The following is a 16,610-nucleotide window of genomic DNA, read 5'->3' as shown; positions in this document are numbered from 1 at the left end:
AAGCTTCAGCAACCCTAATCTTGTAGATTATTTTTTTGTCAGGTGCTGCAAGGTGAGGGTGCTGTGCAGCTCAGGGGGGAGGGAAGGCATCTTCACTGGTAAGCTGAACACTGTCAGCAATACTTGGGGGATGATGAGTAGTTAAAACAAGACTATCATGTTTGAAGTGGTAGAGACTTGTTCATCCAGTGTTTAAGTATGGGTGACTGCGGCCTGCACAGAGTGGCAGGTGCGGTTCTGGCCAACTTGCTGGGCAGACTGGATGGACTGTGTGGGTCTTTATCTGCGTTATTTACTGTGTTACTGTAGATAGTAACACATATGAGTCCCCCTCCAACGTTCACATGTGTTTTTGGAGGTTGGCACTTAATCTCTCTCTTTCCATGCCAATTTTGGGGCAGACACCATAGAACCTACTTCCCAACTACTGGAATCTTCAGGCTTTCGGTCATACCCTGATTAAAAAAAAACACAGCCACAGCATATTGTAATGGTTATGTAGAACACTAATGCCAAAATTTAAGCTAAGCATTAAGACATATGTAGCTACTTCTCAATATGAAAATACTTACACATCTTGAAACTCTTCTAATGACTTTTGTGGAGTGAATACATTCAACCAAATTAATTATCTGAAAACAAGATCTGGATTATAGCAAACCAATCTCTATACCCCAAAAGCATTTAAATACTAAGCTTTCCACAACACATTGAAAATTAAAAATTAAGCTTGCTCTAAAAACACTGCTCTTAACTATTGTTTATTGCTAAAAACAGGATGCAACGATAAGATTCTGGATGCTGAACTTGAAAAGAGAAGGGATTAAAAAGAGCCAGTGCATGCTTGTCTATAACGGACAAGAGTTTCAACTCTTTCTACCACTGATACGGTAAATTAGTCTATGGCTTTTCCAGTCAAGAAATAACAGTCTATGAACCAGACTTTGATAATTTGTTATTATAAGCAGACCGACTTCAAGTGGTTAGTTAGACATGGATGACAAACTTGTACAGTAAAGTCTTCAGTGTGCCTATGAAATAATCAAAGAAGACTCTGCAAGTCACTCTTTCATAATGCTTAAAATGACTAAAATATTAATTTATTTCATAATCTCATAGAAGATGCTATCATACATAAGATCCAGTGCTTTCAGCGAAGGATATATGTTTCAACTCAGTATAACTCTTAGGAATACTTTATTTTTATTTTGATTGAGAAAAGAAAATGCATGCTCAGAACCGTAGCACACTCTTGGTTAGTTAGTTTCCTAAGTACTAGGTCCAAGAAAGCATATCACAACATAGGAAGAAACCCTAGTCAATGCATTATTAGGATAATAGCCTTAATACTGTGAAACACATAGGTTTACAAAACCAAATTACCCGTCTCATTTTAACAGCCACTGCTTGTGGTAGGATTGATCATTTAGGAAGCAAACTTCAGTCTAATGTGCATGGCAAAACCCAAAATGACAACATATATGCTGATTTCTTGGGAATCAAGCCTAGAAAATGTATGTGTTTCAATACATATGTTATTTCTGGATCTGACTACCAGGTGACAGGATCCATGCAAACAAAGTTTAAAAGAGGAGTTTTGTTTTTGTTAAAGGACAAGATGATAAACTTCACACATCCTCTTCAAACAGCCTGAAACATAGTAGTCAGGCAAAGCTATTACCACAGAAATCAGGAGAATGAATTAGGCTACGATTTTAGTGAAGAGGTGGACCAAGCAACACACCTATGGGACCTTTACCTGGTCCCATAGGTGTGTTGCTTGGTCCAACCCCCTCCTTGTTTCACCACCACCACTGTATTTGGGTCTTCAGGCAAACAGCTCATTTTACTTTTTTTTTCACTGTGGTCTAATTTCCAGGTCACTGCCAATATTGTCTGCCTATGGAAGCTGGTCAACCCAAAGTCAGGCTGGAGGTGAAGACAAAAAGAGTAAAATCCACCATTAGGCTGTTTCAAGTAATGTAGTCCAGCTGGCGAGGGCACAGCGTGGCACTCCTCACAGCTTCTTCTACAACTCCAGCATAGTAGCTCTCTTCCTTTTTAGTACTTTCTCCTTCCCCTCCTGCTACCCAACCAGTGTGAAGACAGCAACAGTATATCAGGCTGTATACACCTCTCCTGCTTCCTAGGACCCAACTGCTGTTATGATGTATACTGTATTTTCCTATGAAGTTCAACACTGCAGTTGTGCCCCAAGCAGCAGATGATGCAATACTAAAGGTCACTTCACTCCTTTTCCTTATTGCTACATCACACTGCAGACTGGAGATATAGCCCTAAACTGTGTCTGGAGAACCTGGAGATTCTGTGCTTGCAGCTAATGCATTTGCAAAAAGTGTTGAATGAGAAGTACTAGATGTGGGGGAGGAAAAGTTTGGGGTAAGGAGGCACTGAGGCAGTATGACTGAAGAAGGGGCGTTGTAATAAAATTATGCGGAGTAGTGGCCACAGTTGAAGGGAGGGCATTAAATATGCTCCTGACTTCTGCATACTGCATTTCTCTCTCTTTCTGCATTCCCTGAATAGGTCCTCATCTATGGGTATTCTATGCCAGGAATGAGAACAGATCTTCGAAACAGATAATTTTTCTTGGTGTGTGGAGGGGCAGGGACAGTAACCATAAATATGCTCCCAGGGGGGGTGCCTACCTATGTCTTAGCTATTATGTGAAACAAACACTAGGGGTCAAAAATAAGTAGTTTCACCATTGGTCACATCTAATTTTAGAAATACAGCAACATAACTGTAGATTTTGTTTAGCAAGGTTTTTTAAAATGGATTTTTCAAGCTGAATATTTGTTTTAAAGTTACCATCAAGCTCATTACCACCTCGTTGATTATAACTGTCCATCGAGCTACACTGTTAAAGCTAACTTATACATCAACATTTATTTTTAAACAGGACACGTACTCATAACCATCACACGAGATACGTTACAGCTTTCTTTTTCTTGTGTTATAGCTGCAGTTTTAGATTGTCTGGTACTCAGCAGATATAGTGATAGGAAGCAAGATACAATGTATGAAGTTATCAATGCCAGGAACATTCAATGGAAGTCACCTAGCCACATTTTAACCTCCCATGGGTTCTACAGGCCAGACTGAACGCTCCCCATAAGGTTCACAGAAGATATTGTGCAAAATGCCTGGAAAAGCATAAAAATGCCAAATTTTCTGTCAACAAGCAGGACTGAGTAAGGCACACACATAAGCAATGTCATCTGATGGCACTGAAACAGAGCTGCTCTCCCCAAGGGTAGGATCCAAGATGGCCCACACAGTGAGGACACCGGAGAACTCGTTCCTACCTTACTTAAATTTCCTCACCTTTGTGGCACTTTGACTTTCTATGCCGGAGGTGGGGAAAGCAGTTCGCTTCTGCCCAGCTGCAACAGGACACTTCTTTGGCTTGGCAGGCAATGATTAGCGGCTTCATGATGCCCTTATCTCGGGGCATACCGGCTGCACCATTGCTGAAGGAAACTTCAGGCCTCGGGAGTGAAGTTTCACTCAGCCCTGCAGGACCGGTGCCTCCTCACAGCTGCAGGATGTTCTTTTGTGCTGCTACCCAAGTCTATTGCCTTGGTCCAGAAAATAGCTTTTGGTATCTAATTAGAAATCTTGCTATGCAAGTTACAAAGTGAACAATTGTGACATATAATGTTAAGGGGTATATAACCCAATTAAGATAGAATTTTTCTTTTGATGATCTCAAAAAAAAAAAAAAAAAAGGAAAGTGATTTATTGTTCCTCCAGGAAACACACCTCAACACAAAGAAGTCAACTAACGAATGCCTGTATATGCTGCTTGGCTTTACGCCAGCTTTCATAAGAAAGGGTATGTTGCAACTTAATTAACAAAATGTTTTCTTGTAACATAACATCTTAAAAGGATGTTTTCAAATGAAAGACTCTCCATCTGGTGCTCTACTAATGGCTATAACTTTATACATGTCCCCCTATCACAATTCTACAGTACCCATATCACTTTTAAGTCTCCAAACTTCTTCTAGGAGGACAGCAAAGTGCACTATCAGTATTCCATGCTTCAGCAAACAGCCTTCCATTTCACAATTGCAGCTAGCTGTCCATTTCATGAAAGGGCTGCTTGATGTAGAGCCTCTAATACAGAAGCCACTTATACCTTGGGACTTAAATTTAGTCCTCACCTCACTCATGAAGTCTCCTTTTAAGCCTCTACAAAAAGCACCTCTCAAGCTCCTAAACTTAAAAAGTCCTAATTTTTTTGTAGATAAATCATTTCAATTGGAGAATTAATGAGTATAAGGAATTGATACTGAATGAGTCATATGGTAAAATTATGTCTTACCTGATCATTTTCTTTCCTTCAACACAGCAGATGAATCCAGGAACTAGTGGGTTAAGTCCGCCTACCAGCTGGTGGAAACAGAGATAGACAAACTAAAGGCAGTGATGCCAGACGGCCAGCTCCTTCCTCAGTTAGTATGTCATTCGTAAGCATTTACCAAGGCCAAAAATATGAAACCAATAACAACCAGAAACCATCCTCACTATCAAAAACAGAGAACCAAATCAGAACTTCGAAATAACTGCAACTTGATCCAGAAATCGGAATCCTTTCCGTGTTCCCATATCTGTATGAACTCTGCAAAAGAGAACCCGGAAGGGAAAATAGCTACACTGCGCGGAAATGAAAAAAAACGTTGGCTGAACTAGGGAGGGATCCTGGATTCATCTGCTGCGTTAAAGGAAAGAAATTATCAGGTAAGACATAATTTTGCCTTCCTTGTCACTTGCAGCAGATGAATCCAGGAACTAGTGGGATGTACTGAAGAATTCCTTAAGTAGGGTGGGGAAGGCAACGCTCCCGCCCCAAAACTCGCATCCTCCCGAGCGGACACGTCTAGCCTGTAATGCTTCGCAAAAGTATGACGGGACGCCCAAGTAGCCGCCCGACAAATCTCTTCCAGAGATAAGACCAACGCCTCGACCCAAGAAGCCACCTGTGCCCGAGTAGAATGCGCCTTCAGGGCCACTAGAGATGCCCGCCCTTGTAGCAGATACACCACGCCAATGGCTTCCCTAATCCAGCGAGCAATGGAAGCCTTAGAAGCTGCCTCACCTCTTTTCAATCCCGACAAGAGCACAAAGAGATGATCCGAGCGTCGAAACTCGTTAGAGATTTGCAGTACTGAAACAAGGCTCTCTGCACGTCCAGGAACGTAGCGAGGCAAACTCCCCCGGATAATCCTCTCTTCGAAAAGACAGAAGATAAACCGCCTGTTTGACATGGAAAGCCAAAACACTTTAGGTAGAAACGACGGCACCGTCCGGATCGACACCCCTTCAGAAAACTACAAAAAGAGGATCTCTGCAACACAAAGCCTGAATTTCAGAAATCCTCCTAGCCGAAGCAATGGCCACCAAAAACACTGTCTTAAGTGTTAGATCCTTCTCAGAAACCTTATTCCACGGCTCAAACGGTGGGGCCTGGAGGGCTCACAGTACCACATTCAAATGCCCACGCCGGGCACAGCTGCCACAGAGGAGGCCGAAGCCGAAGTGCCCGCATAGGAAACGGACATCAGAGTGAGCTACTAAAGAGGAACCATCCAGTTGCCCCTAAAACAAGCTAGCGCGGCCACCTGCACTCAAAGGGAATTATATGCAATCCCTTTTGAAGACCATCCGAAAGAACTCCAGAATAACCGGAATGTCCGCCCAAAAAGGCGATTCAGCACACAAAGCACACCACACCGATAAAGCTTTCCACACTTGCGTGTACGCTGCTGAAGTAGACTGCTTCGGTACCCCCCAAAGAATGGCAATGACTGGTCCTGAAAATCCCTTCTTCCTCAGCTGCCGCCTCTCAATAGCCAGGCCGTAAACCCAAAGCGGGAGGGATTTTCCATCTGAACTGGCCCTTGATGCAGCAGATCGGGAGTCACTGGAAGTCGCAATGGTGGCTCTGAGAGTGCTCGAACGAGATCCGCAGACCAGTCTGGGGCCACTAGAACGACCGGCCCACGATGCCACCCTATGCGGCAAAGAACTCTCCTTATCAGAGGCCATGGAGGAAAAACATACAGTAGCTGTTGTTCCGGCCACGGCTGGAGAAGAGCGTCCAATCCTGCGGATCCTGGCTGCCGTTTGCGTTTGAAGAACTGGGGAACTTTGGCATTGCTCTCCTCCCAAGTGGACCTGTGCACCATCATTGGGAGGCCCGAGAAGAAGCCCCCTGATGAGAGGGGGGGGTCCAGTCAGACGCTTCTCATTGCAAAAGGAAGAACGCTGCCCAAAACGAGGACGCTGAAAGGCTGCATTGGATCACCCTGGGCGATACCGTCGCATCTCTCTGAAATGTGACCTCAAGGCTCCCTGCCTGGAAGTAGACTTGGGTCTATCCTCTGGAAGACGCTGAGATTTGGAATCCCCCAAATCTTTAATAATCTTTTCTAGGTCTTCCCCAAAATGCAATTTCCCTTGGAAAGGCAATTTCATGAGCTGCTGCTTAGAGGCCATATCTGCGGCCCAATGACAGAGCCCACAGAAGATGCCGAGAGAAACGGTCAAGGCCATGAGTTTGGCCAAAGCACGGATCAAATCATACAAGGCATCCGGCCAAGTACACCAGCCCAATATCCATCAGTGCCATCTGAGGGAGTTCCCGGCATATCAGACTCCGAAATCGAATCCATGACAGAATGTACCCAACTGAGACAAGATCTAGCCGCATAAGAACTATAAACAGAAGCTTGAAGTGTCAAAGCGGCCACCTCAAAGGCAAGTTTTAAAGAGGCCTCCAGCCGTCTGTCTTACATATCCTTAAGTGCCACACCACATGCCACTGGAAGAGTAGTCTTCTTAGTGACCGCCGTCACCAAGGCATTCACCATAGGCAGAGCAAACTGCTCTAAATGGTCCACTGAAACCGGATACAGCCGGGCCATAGCCCTGGCCACTTTCAGCCCCCCATCCGGATCTGCTCACTGGGCCGAAATCAACTCTTCAATAGCTTCATGTACCGGAAAGGCCTTAGAAGGTCATCTGGTATTAGCCATCTTGGGGTTGACCGCCTGAGAAGCCGCAAGCTCAGGGTTCTCTATATTCAGGGCTTCCAGCGCCTGAGAGATAAAGGAGGATAACTCCTTCTTATGGAAAATCCTCACAGCGGAAGAGTCCTCCGGTTGGTCAGTGAGGACACCGTCCTCCACGTCCTCTACCCATGTCTGCTCTGAGAGAGCCACCACGGAGGAAGCTGCAGGCGAGATAGAGACATACTAACTGAGGAAGGAGCTGGCCGTCTGCCTTTAGTTTATCTCTATCTCCACCTGCTGGTAGGCGGACTTAACCCACTAGTTCCTGGATTCATCTGCTGCAAGTGACAAGGGAACTCAATTCCATCATGACTAAGTCATCCTTCAAACATATCCCAAGTTTTTGCTGAAGCTCTTCATGCCTTTCCGCACAGAGGAAACGGTGCTTCCTACCTTCTATCTGAAGCTTCCTTGAAAATCTCCACAAAAGCCCTTCACACACTGGATTGTAAGCTTGTTACTTCCAAACAGCTGCATCTCAGAGGAAGCACACCCAATTACTTGAATCAAAAGAGGCCCACCTATCAAGGCAAGATTTACTGTAGCTTATTCCTGTGTCAAAACCCACTAAGTCCATGGTGTTTTAATGATTGTATGTTGAATACTTTAGGCAAAACTCACTCAGTCCGAGAGCTGCTACCTGCTTTTCTCAAAACTGCTGCTGATGGACTGAGTTTTGGAAAAAGAGTGCTCTTCCAGTAGGACTGGTATGCTAGATGCAAAAACTCTAGCAAATTGGCTAGCGTCTTGCATACAATTCTGTTATGATCAAGTCAACATTCCTCTCAGCTCCAACATCAAGTCCATCAAATCAGAGATACTGCAACAATCGGTAAACCCAAGTCTGCCTCCTTGAGTACTACCTGCAAGGCTGCTACTTGGTCCTCTCTTCATATATTCATTAAGCACTACTACTTGTATCTGGCTTCAAAAAAGTAGTGTTTTTTGGTCATGCAATACTGGTCAGTCTTTTACAAACAACTCTCGCATTTGACTGTGCAGACTGTTCAAAATGACTACTATGATTTAACTCTACAGACCTAAGCCTGGAAGTCACCCACTTGCGTGTCTGACTCAATAATGCTTGTCAACAGAAAAAGCAATGTTGCTTACCTGTAACAGGTGCTTTCCAGACTGTGGGACTGATAAGGCACACAATCTCTCATCTCCCCAAGAGTTGTCTCAACTGTTTACGCTTTAAAACCAATTGAGGAGTTGAAGAGATTTCTGCGTGTAGGAAGAAAGTGTTCTGTCCCAATACTATCGGATGTGTGTGCCTTATCAATCCTGAAGTCTATGGAAAATGAGTTACAGGTGAGCAACACTGCTATACCAGTATTTTGCCCATTTCTTCCCCCCATAATCCCCTCCCCACTGCACCACCTGCCCCGGAAAAAGTTTGTAAATTTGGGCCTACTGTCATAGTAAACCTTCACACCTACTCCACTACACAAGAAAATTTCCATTCATAATGAGCTGCTGTGGCACCAGAATCTGAAAAGCATAATTTTTTTGAGAAATGACATACCTCTTGACTTCCTGGTTATGGCCCTGTACTACAGAAAAAAATGTTTAAAAATGCCATTAATGATTGGAACCTACCCTCTCATTCTCTTGCTCACAAAGTTTTTACGCTTTTGTGCGCACAAATTATAGAATAGTGCCAGTTTTGCACATACCTTAATTGATAAAGTAGGTGCTAACTGGCATAACCAATAATCAGCCATAACAGGTTAATTGGTGTAATTGGCAATAATCTGCAGTCCTGCGCATAACTGCACTTAGTCATAATTCTATAACCTTATCACAGAAATTCTTTAGCACTAACTACTAGGGGGTGTGGACATGGGAGGGGCATAGACGGGTCAGGAGTGTACCCAGCACTTACGTGCAAAGTAAAGATAAGGGGTGAGGGTCATTTATTTGATGTACTGCCTTTCTGTGGTACAACCAAAGCGCTTTACATATTATATACAAGTACCTTCTTTGTCCCTAATAAGCTCACAATCTAAATTTTGTATTTGGGACAATGAAGCATTAAGTGATTTGCTCAGGGTCACAAGGCGCCACTGTGGAAATAGCCACAGATATCTACACCTGCCAGTGACATGGTGTAAGCAGCTGCACCTAAATGTTGGTACGTAAATAACAACTTATGTTAATTCTATAACAGCAATTACACATGTAATTGCCAATACAGAATTTACACTTAGCATGCAGCATCTCAATGACTAACTTTAGACAACCTGTATTGAATTATCCCCCCCCCCCCCCCCCCCCCCCACTAGTGTGCCACTGCCAACTAAAAAGGAACAAATTTAAGCTTCTGGACTGATGTATTAGAGCAAGGGTCCTCAAATTCAGTCCTCGAGGTCCACCAGCCTGGTTTTCAGTATTTCCACAATGAATACGTACGAGAACTATTTACATTCACTGCATCCACTGCATGCAAAAAGATCTCGTACATATTCATTTCGGAAATACTGAAAACCAGGCTAGGTTGTGGAACACTGTACTAGAGCCTTACACTGTTTAAGCATAGAGAAAATTTCTGTGATGCAAAACTAAAGCCTCTTCTTTAAAGCACAAGAGATTCAAGCTGTGAAACTCGGATCCCTCCCTTCATTCTTTCAATACTAACAAGAAAGGGGTGAAAACCCATATAATAAAGAAAAAGATCAGTTCAATTTTACTTTTTCTGTTAAGTATTTCAGGGGTGTAGGAGAGAGAAGGGAACAGGGACTTTCTGAAATACTTTTAATGCATTTAAAATTACTTATAAATACATTGCTTAAATCACCTTAATGATAGGCACTGTTTTTCACCAGAACTTGTGTTTATCCTGTCTATGGCTTCCAAGGCATAATATTGTAAGTATTTCAGAATTTTTTTGTAGCTAGCAATCACATACATCTGTACTTGGTATCTCTTATACAAAAACAAAAGTGCTTTCTCCAAAACTCAAAGCCACACATAAAAACTCACTTTGAGCTCCCTGCAGTCAAATAGAGAGGCATTTACATTATAATAAAACAAAAAATCATTCAAAACACACAGCAGTTTTAATAATGAAAAAAATATATTACAACTATTTCAGTCTAACAAAACAATCAAACGTTAATCTGGTGACTTGAACTAGGAAACTCAAATTAAGGCAACCTTACTGTTCTCAACTGTTAAGTACAGATCTGAATGTACTGAACACCTTTCCCATAGGTACAAAATGGAACCCTGCAAACTTTCAACACATTTTGATTACAGTGCCTTGCCAAAATAGTCACTGGCAGAAGTGATTAACACATGTCTCAGGACTTATCCTGAAACACATTCTAATGTGTTAACCTTAAAATCACTCTCCTTAAATGGCATTCTGTTATAGGTTCTACTGAAGGATCCTTGGGCAGTCATACAAAATAAATAGTATTTCTTCTACAAGCTTCACTGAGGATAGAAAACATCATTGCTATTTGCTTCCTTCTTGGCAAAAAATACAGATTACTTACGTTTTTATGATTGACACATTTTAAGAGCACAAGCTCCCTATAGGCTCTCTTTGCATGAGTCTGGTTCTGAAAAGGACGACTGAGCTTCTTTACTGCAACATTGATTCCAAGAACTGTATCAAATGCAGCACTGCAATTACCAAAATAGAAAGATTATACTTTCCCCCCATCTTTTCCCCATTTCTATTCCCTTGATCTCTGCTATCCCCAACTCCCCAGATGTCAATATGGAAGCCGCTCAGGACAGTTTTGCTGACATGAGGACTGCAAGAACATTCCCTTTTGAGAAACACCCTCAACACTGCTCACTCACTGGCTAGCAGGTCTGATCAAAGCAGTGATATCTATCTTCCCTCCTTCCCCAGGCCGGAACCTACTGTCTCCACAGTACACACAGGCCTAACCAATCCTGACAGACAGGGGATCCAAACCTGTATCCTCTGCAATGCACAATAAAGCGCTGCAGACCATCACAGGGTCAGCCACAAAAGAATAGAAAGTTAATCACTGGAAAATATCCCAGATAAAAGTACACATTAATTTCAAATCACACATTAGCTCAGTATCTCTAAGTTATCTAAATGTCAGGTACAAACTTCTTCAATTTGTAAAACATCTACCTACTTTCCTGTTCCTTGTTTCTGTTAGCAAATGTAATTTACATTTAATTCACCCACAACTCACCATTGTATACCATTTATTGCTCTATGTTTTTATACTGGATCAGACACAACAGTTGCTCGATTATATATAAAAGCACTTCAACGTCACAAATGTAAAATGTTTAGCAGAAAGTTGACAAGTTCAGAAGAAAATAAGTTAATTTAAGAAAATATTTTCAGCAATTCAGGATTCTTAGTGCAGTGCATACAGATTGACAGAATGCATACTCTTAGCTACTTGACTCTAGTAGACGTACACTAAAACCACAATCCAAAGAAAAAGAAAACGAAGCTTTTAAAATAAATCTCATCTAGGTTGGCCAAAAGCACAGACTGATTATCTGAAGCAAGGTCACATTTATGTATTTATTAGGATTTATTTACTGCCTTTTTGAAGGAGTTCACTCAAGGCGGTGTACAGTAAGAATAGATCAAACATGAGCAATAGGCAATTACAGCACTAAAAATATTCGAAAACAATACAAAGTATGGCATGGTACACTAGCAATGTCAACATAATACGTAATAGAACATTATAATTGGTAGTGAAGGGTAAGGCAGAGTTGTAACATATAGATGGGTAAGAAAGTAGGAAGAATTAGAAAGTAAGGTGACTGATTTAAAGAAAGTTGCACATGGAGAAGTGGATAAACAAGTCCCACTGCAGTATGTGCCATATTTCTCTTCTACACAGAAACAAAGGTGATGGTATATAAAGAAATCATATGACCTATCCAGTCTGCCCATCCATGCCAATTAAGCTCTACAATCCTTTCCTCTCCTTTAGAGATCCTCCACCATCCTTTCCATAAAAAAATATTTCTTTACTCCTGAGTCAATCCCCTTTTATCTTCATCCAAAGCCATTCAACTGAAAGAAGAGTCAGCTCCTATATATTTATAGGATGTATTTAAATGTTTTTATCATCTCTCTTTAGCTGCCTTTATTTTTTTTATTTGGATTAAGTTTACATCTTTTTAAGATGTAGTTCAAGGTGAGTTAGACTGCTGCTCAGACAAATGGCGAAGGAACCCACAAAGGGAAGAAGCAATGCTGGATCTGCTGTACACAAATAGAGAAAGTGTGTCTAATGTCCAAGCGGGCGCCCACCAGGGCAGTAGTGATCAACACTCAAAACTCAGTCCTGGATGTCAAATATGATGATTTTAGTAAAATGGAAGAGTATCTGATGGGCTGGGAGGACATACGAGAAGTGGAAAGGCAGTGGTCCAAGCTGAAAGGAGCTACAGCCTTTATGTCAGAAGAGTAAATAAAAGCAAGAGAAAAGGGAAACCAATATGGTTCTCCAGGCAAGTGGATGAGAAAATAAAGTAAAAAAAAGAGTCGGTATTCATGAAATACAGAAAAACTTAAGAGAAACAGGAATAATACCGGATGAAACTGAAAGAAGTCAAGAGAGAGATATGTTTGGCAAAAGCACAAACAGAAGAACAAATGGCTAGAATACGGAGGGGAGACAAGAATTTTTTCAGGTATATTAGTGAAAGCAGGAAGACTAAAAATGGAATTGAGAGACTGAAAGATGCTGCAACCTGGTACATGGAGAACAATGAGGAAAAAGAAAACATGCTAAACAAATACTTCTGTTCTATGTTCATGGAAGAAACTCCTGCAGAAGGACTACAATTGGCTGGCAAAGATACATACGAGAATAGCGTGGATATAGCACAGTTTACAGAAGAATGTGTTTATGAACACCTTGAAAATTTTAAGGTGGACAAAGTCATAGGACCGAATGGGATCCATCCCAGGATACTGAGGGAGCTCAGACAGGTTCTGGTGGGTCCTCTTAAAAATTTGCTTAATAAATCCTTGATGGGAGAGGTTCTGTGGAATTGGAGAAAAGTGATGTGGTTCCGCTTCACAAAAGTGATGACAGAGAAGAAGCTGGAAGCTACGGGCTGGTAAGCCTCACTTCAGTTATCGGAAACATAATGGAAGAGATGCTGAAGGAAAGGATAGTAAATTTGCTGGAATCCAAGAGATTACAAGGTCTGAGACAACAAGGTTTTACCAAAGGTAAATCATGTCAAATGAATCTGATTGAATTCTTTGACTGAGTGAGGCAACCAGAGAACTGGATCGAGGACATGCGCTACATGTAATCTACTTAGATTTCAGCAAAGCTTTTGACATGGTTCCTCATAGGAGGCTCTTGAATAAACTTGACAGGCGGAAGTTAGCACACAAAGTGCTGAACTGGATTAGGAACTGGTTGACTGACAGACATCAGAGGGTGGTGGTTAATAGAATTCACTCAGAAGAATGAAAGGTGAAGTGTGGAGTGCTTCAAGGATCGGTGCTGGGGCTGAATTCGTTCAATATATTTGTGAGCGACAATGCAGAAAGGTTAGAAGGTAAGGTTTGCCTATTTGCGGATGATACCAAGATTTGTAACAGAACAGATACCCCGGAAGGAGAGAAGAATATGAAAAATGATCTGCAAAATTTAGAAGAATGGTCTAATGTTTGGCAAATAAAATTCAATGCAAAGAAGTGCATAGTGATGCACTCAGGGAGTACACATCCAAGGGAGACGTATCTAAGGGACAGAGGAAGTATCTGTCTGTATATACACTTCTTTGGTTGTATTTGATACACTGCCTTTCTGCAATACATTACCCATTACCCTTAAGTGACTTGCCCAAGATCACAGGGAACAGCAGTGGGCTTTGAGCTGGGCTTCCCTGGTTGTCAGCCCAGTGTTCTACCACTAGGTTACTCTTCTGATCACCTCTTAAATTTGTCCCCATACACTTTATGAAACAGACCACTAGCCATTTTAGTAGAACCTATCCTATTCATATGTTTTTAAAGATGAATTTTTTGAATGGTATACAGTACTCCAAATAAGGTCTCAGATACTTATACAGAGGCAATATTATCCAAATCCAGTGCTCACTGGTAAGACTGATGGTCCAAACTTGAGTTGGACCATCAGCATTCTATCCAGCATTTGGCAAATCTGCTACCTATTGCTTGATTTCTCCTAGTTGCTTCTACATGGTCTTCCCTTGGTGAAAACCTGTGCTTGCCCCTTAACACAGCACTGTCTTCAATTTCCCCATTCAATCAAGTTCCTTATTTGGGAATTATTAAGGGTAGAATCTTAAGGCAAGTAAGAAACAAATAGATGTTGGGTAGAAAGCTGTGACTCAGCAGCTACTATACACTGGAAGTCATTTGTATTTGCTGTCAAGTGATACAGCCCCATAAGGAATTATTTCTTCCTCCTTAGCACTGGTGGCTTATGGTCCATCCTAGGACCTGGGTGCTACACCAGAAGGCAAGGTATCTTGCTGTGGGCCAAATGACCCTGTAAAGAAAAAGAAAAAAAAACTTACAGAATTTTCAGACTGCTATCTAAACGTTCGGTATTAGGTAAATGTTATCCTTACTGTTTTTCAAGGAGGGGCTAACTGGGCATAAAGCAAAGATCCACAAACTTTTAATGTGAAAGAACTGTCACTAGACAAAGTGGCTGGTTTAACTGGACAAGGAAGAGATGGGGTACAGGTGTTTCACTCTGAAGCAGCCAACTTTTAATTAAGAGTTTGCACCATACTCTCTCCTCTCCCCCTTCTAATCCATCTTCTTCACATTCTCCCCCTTTCCACCAGCCCATCTCCCCCAAAATCTTCACCCATCAATCAGTCTCCACCATCCTCTCTCCAACCTGCTGGAACCACTTCCAAAACGCTGTTTTGTTTTCTTCCAGACTCTCAGCAAGTTTAAGGCGCACAACCTCTGAACTCTTGCCCCATCCTGCAAGAACAACATGGAAGTGCAGGCATTGAACAGTTCAAAATCAATGAACGCAAAGGATGCAGTACCAGAAGAAAACAGCTGCTCTGTAGGCAGTACCAGTTACAAATATGCAGAGAATCTGGGGGAAAAAAGTCAGGGTCCTGCACAAAGAACCGATGGAAGTCACTACTGCCTCCTGGACCTTACAATGAACAATGAAATCAAACATATAAATGGCAAGTGACCAACTCACCTGCAAATGCGCAGTAGAGACTTCCCTCTCTGTCCCGCCCTCGCGTCAAGACGTGATGACGTCAGAGGGCAGAACAGAGAGGGAAACGGAGTCAGATTGTCGGACGCTGCCGCTGGAGCCTGGAAACGAACATTGCGCGCACCAACCTCCACCCCCCATCCCTGCCGCCGCTCCCGCCCCCTCCGTATCGGGACCCCTGCACTGACCTGACAGCGCCTCTCACCTCCATGTGGAAGCGCTGCAGGCAGCAGCAGAGCGATCTGCTGCTGCCTGCAGAGCTTTCACACGGAGGTGAGAGGCGCTGTCAGGTCAGTGCAGGGGACCCAGCACGGAGGGGGAGGGAGCGGCGCGAGGAGGGTAGCTGGAAATCTCGCCCGTTTTAACGGGCTTAACGGCTAGTAGGCAACATAAAAAACCCAAACACACTGCACTAGCTTTTTGTGTGCATATAATACATAACTATGTTTAATAGGCTTACAATCTAATCAATTGAGACAACAGGAGACACTGTTGTATGTCAAAAGTGTAAAAGGAGGATCAGTGCAAGAAGGGACTTCTGAATTCAGAAGTATGACTTACTATCTCCTTACCTAAAATATGCAAACCAACTCTTTCAGTATAGGCATTTCTGTGGAGCTAATTGAGTTCTCTCACCTGCATCCTCTTCAAGCTTATTTGTAGCTATGTCAAAATCCATAGAGACCTACAGTTTGCTGTACTCTCAGGACAGGCTGCAACCTCTACTCTGCAGGCATCAACAGCAGCAAAGCAGAAGTTCTCATGTTAGATTTATAGGCCCAGAGCTTAAGATCTTCTCTTTCAACTGCCTCCAGCAGCTCCTGATACACTTCTTATAGTAGTCCTCTGCTATTCCCTCGAAGAAGCCAAGCTACTGAAGGTCCTAATGATTTCCTCCCAGGGGTTATCCTTGAAGGCTTCAGACCTCTTTGCAGGGCTGATACAAGGAAGTTAGATGCCCTAGATGAACCCAAATATCCTTGCCGCCACCCCACTTAGTTGTACGTCTACCTACCAGCAGCAGCTATGGCAAACAATGACCACCACCTGCAAAAGTATAAACAGATATACAAATTCTGGAGTCACCTTAGTAACAGTAATAACTCTTTCAAACACTAGGCACTTCTGAAATAACACAAAGCCCAACAAAAATATATATTTCAAACCTGTATAGCAAACAGCACTATTTCCTGTGACAAACACCAAAGGTTCTATGACACCATACCCTAGAATACAAGTATATCACGGACCAGGAAAACAGATTGGACTGTTAGAGATACCTACACAAAAAGTAAAGTTAGTAAAA

At 42.5% G+C, this 16,610-nt stretch overlaps 1 protein-coding gene across 1 annotated transcript in view; it reads right to left on the bottom strand.

Annotated features, from left to right (window-relative positions):
• MAPK9 (mitogen-activated protein kinase 9) overlaps positions 1-16,610 on the bottom strand; it is a 121,585-nt gene that overhangs the window by 55,403 nt on the left and 49,572 nt on the right. Inside the window, 2 exon segments of the mRNA XM_030212873.1 lie at positions 573-632; positions 10,593-10,733. Coding sequence (XP_030068733.1) covers positions 573-632; positions 10,593-10,733 — 201 coding nt within the window.

This window comes from Microcaecilia unicolor, chromosome 8 (genome assembly GCF_901765095.1).
Source record: "Microcaecilia unicolor chromosome 8, aMicUni1.1, whole genome shotgun sequence".
NCBI classification, from domain to species: Eukaryota; Metazoa; Chordata; class Amphibia; order Gymnophiona; family Siphonopidae; genus Microcaecilia; species Microcaecilia unicolor.
This window is presented reverse-complemented; position numbering and strand designations above follow the sequence as displayed.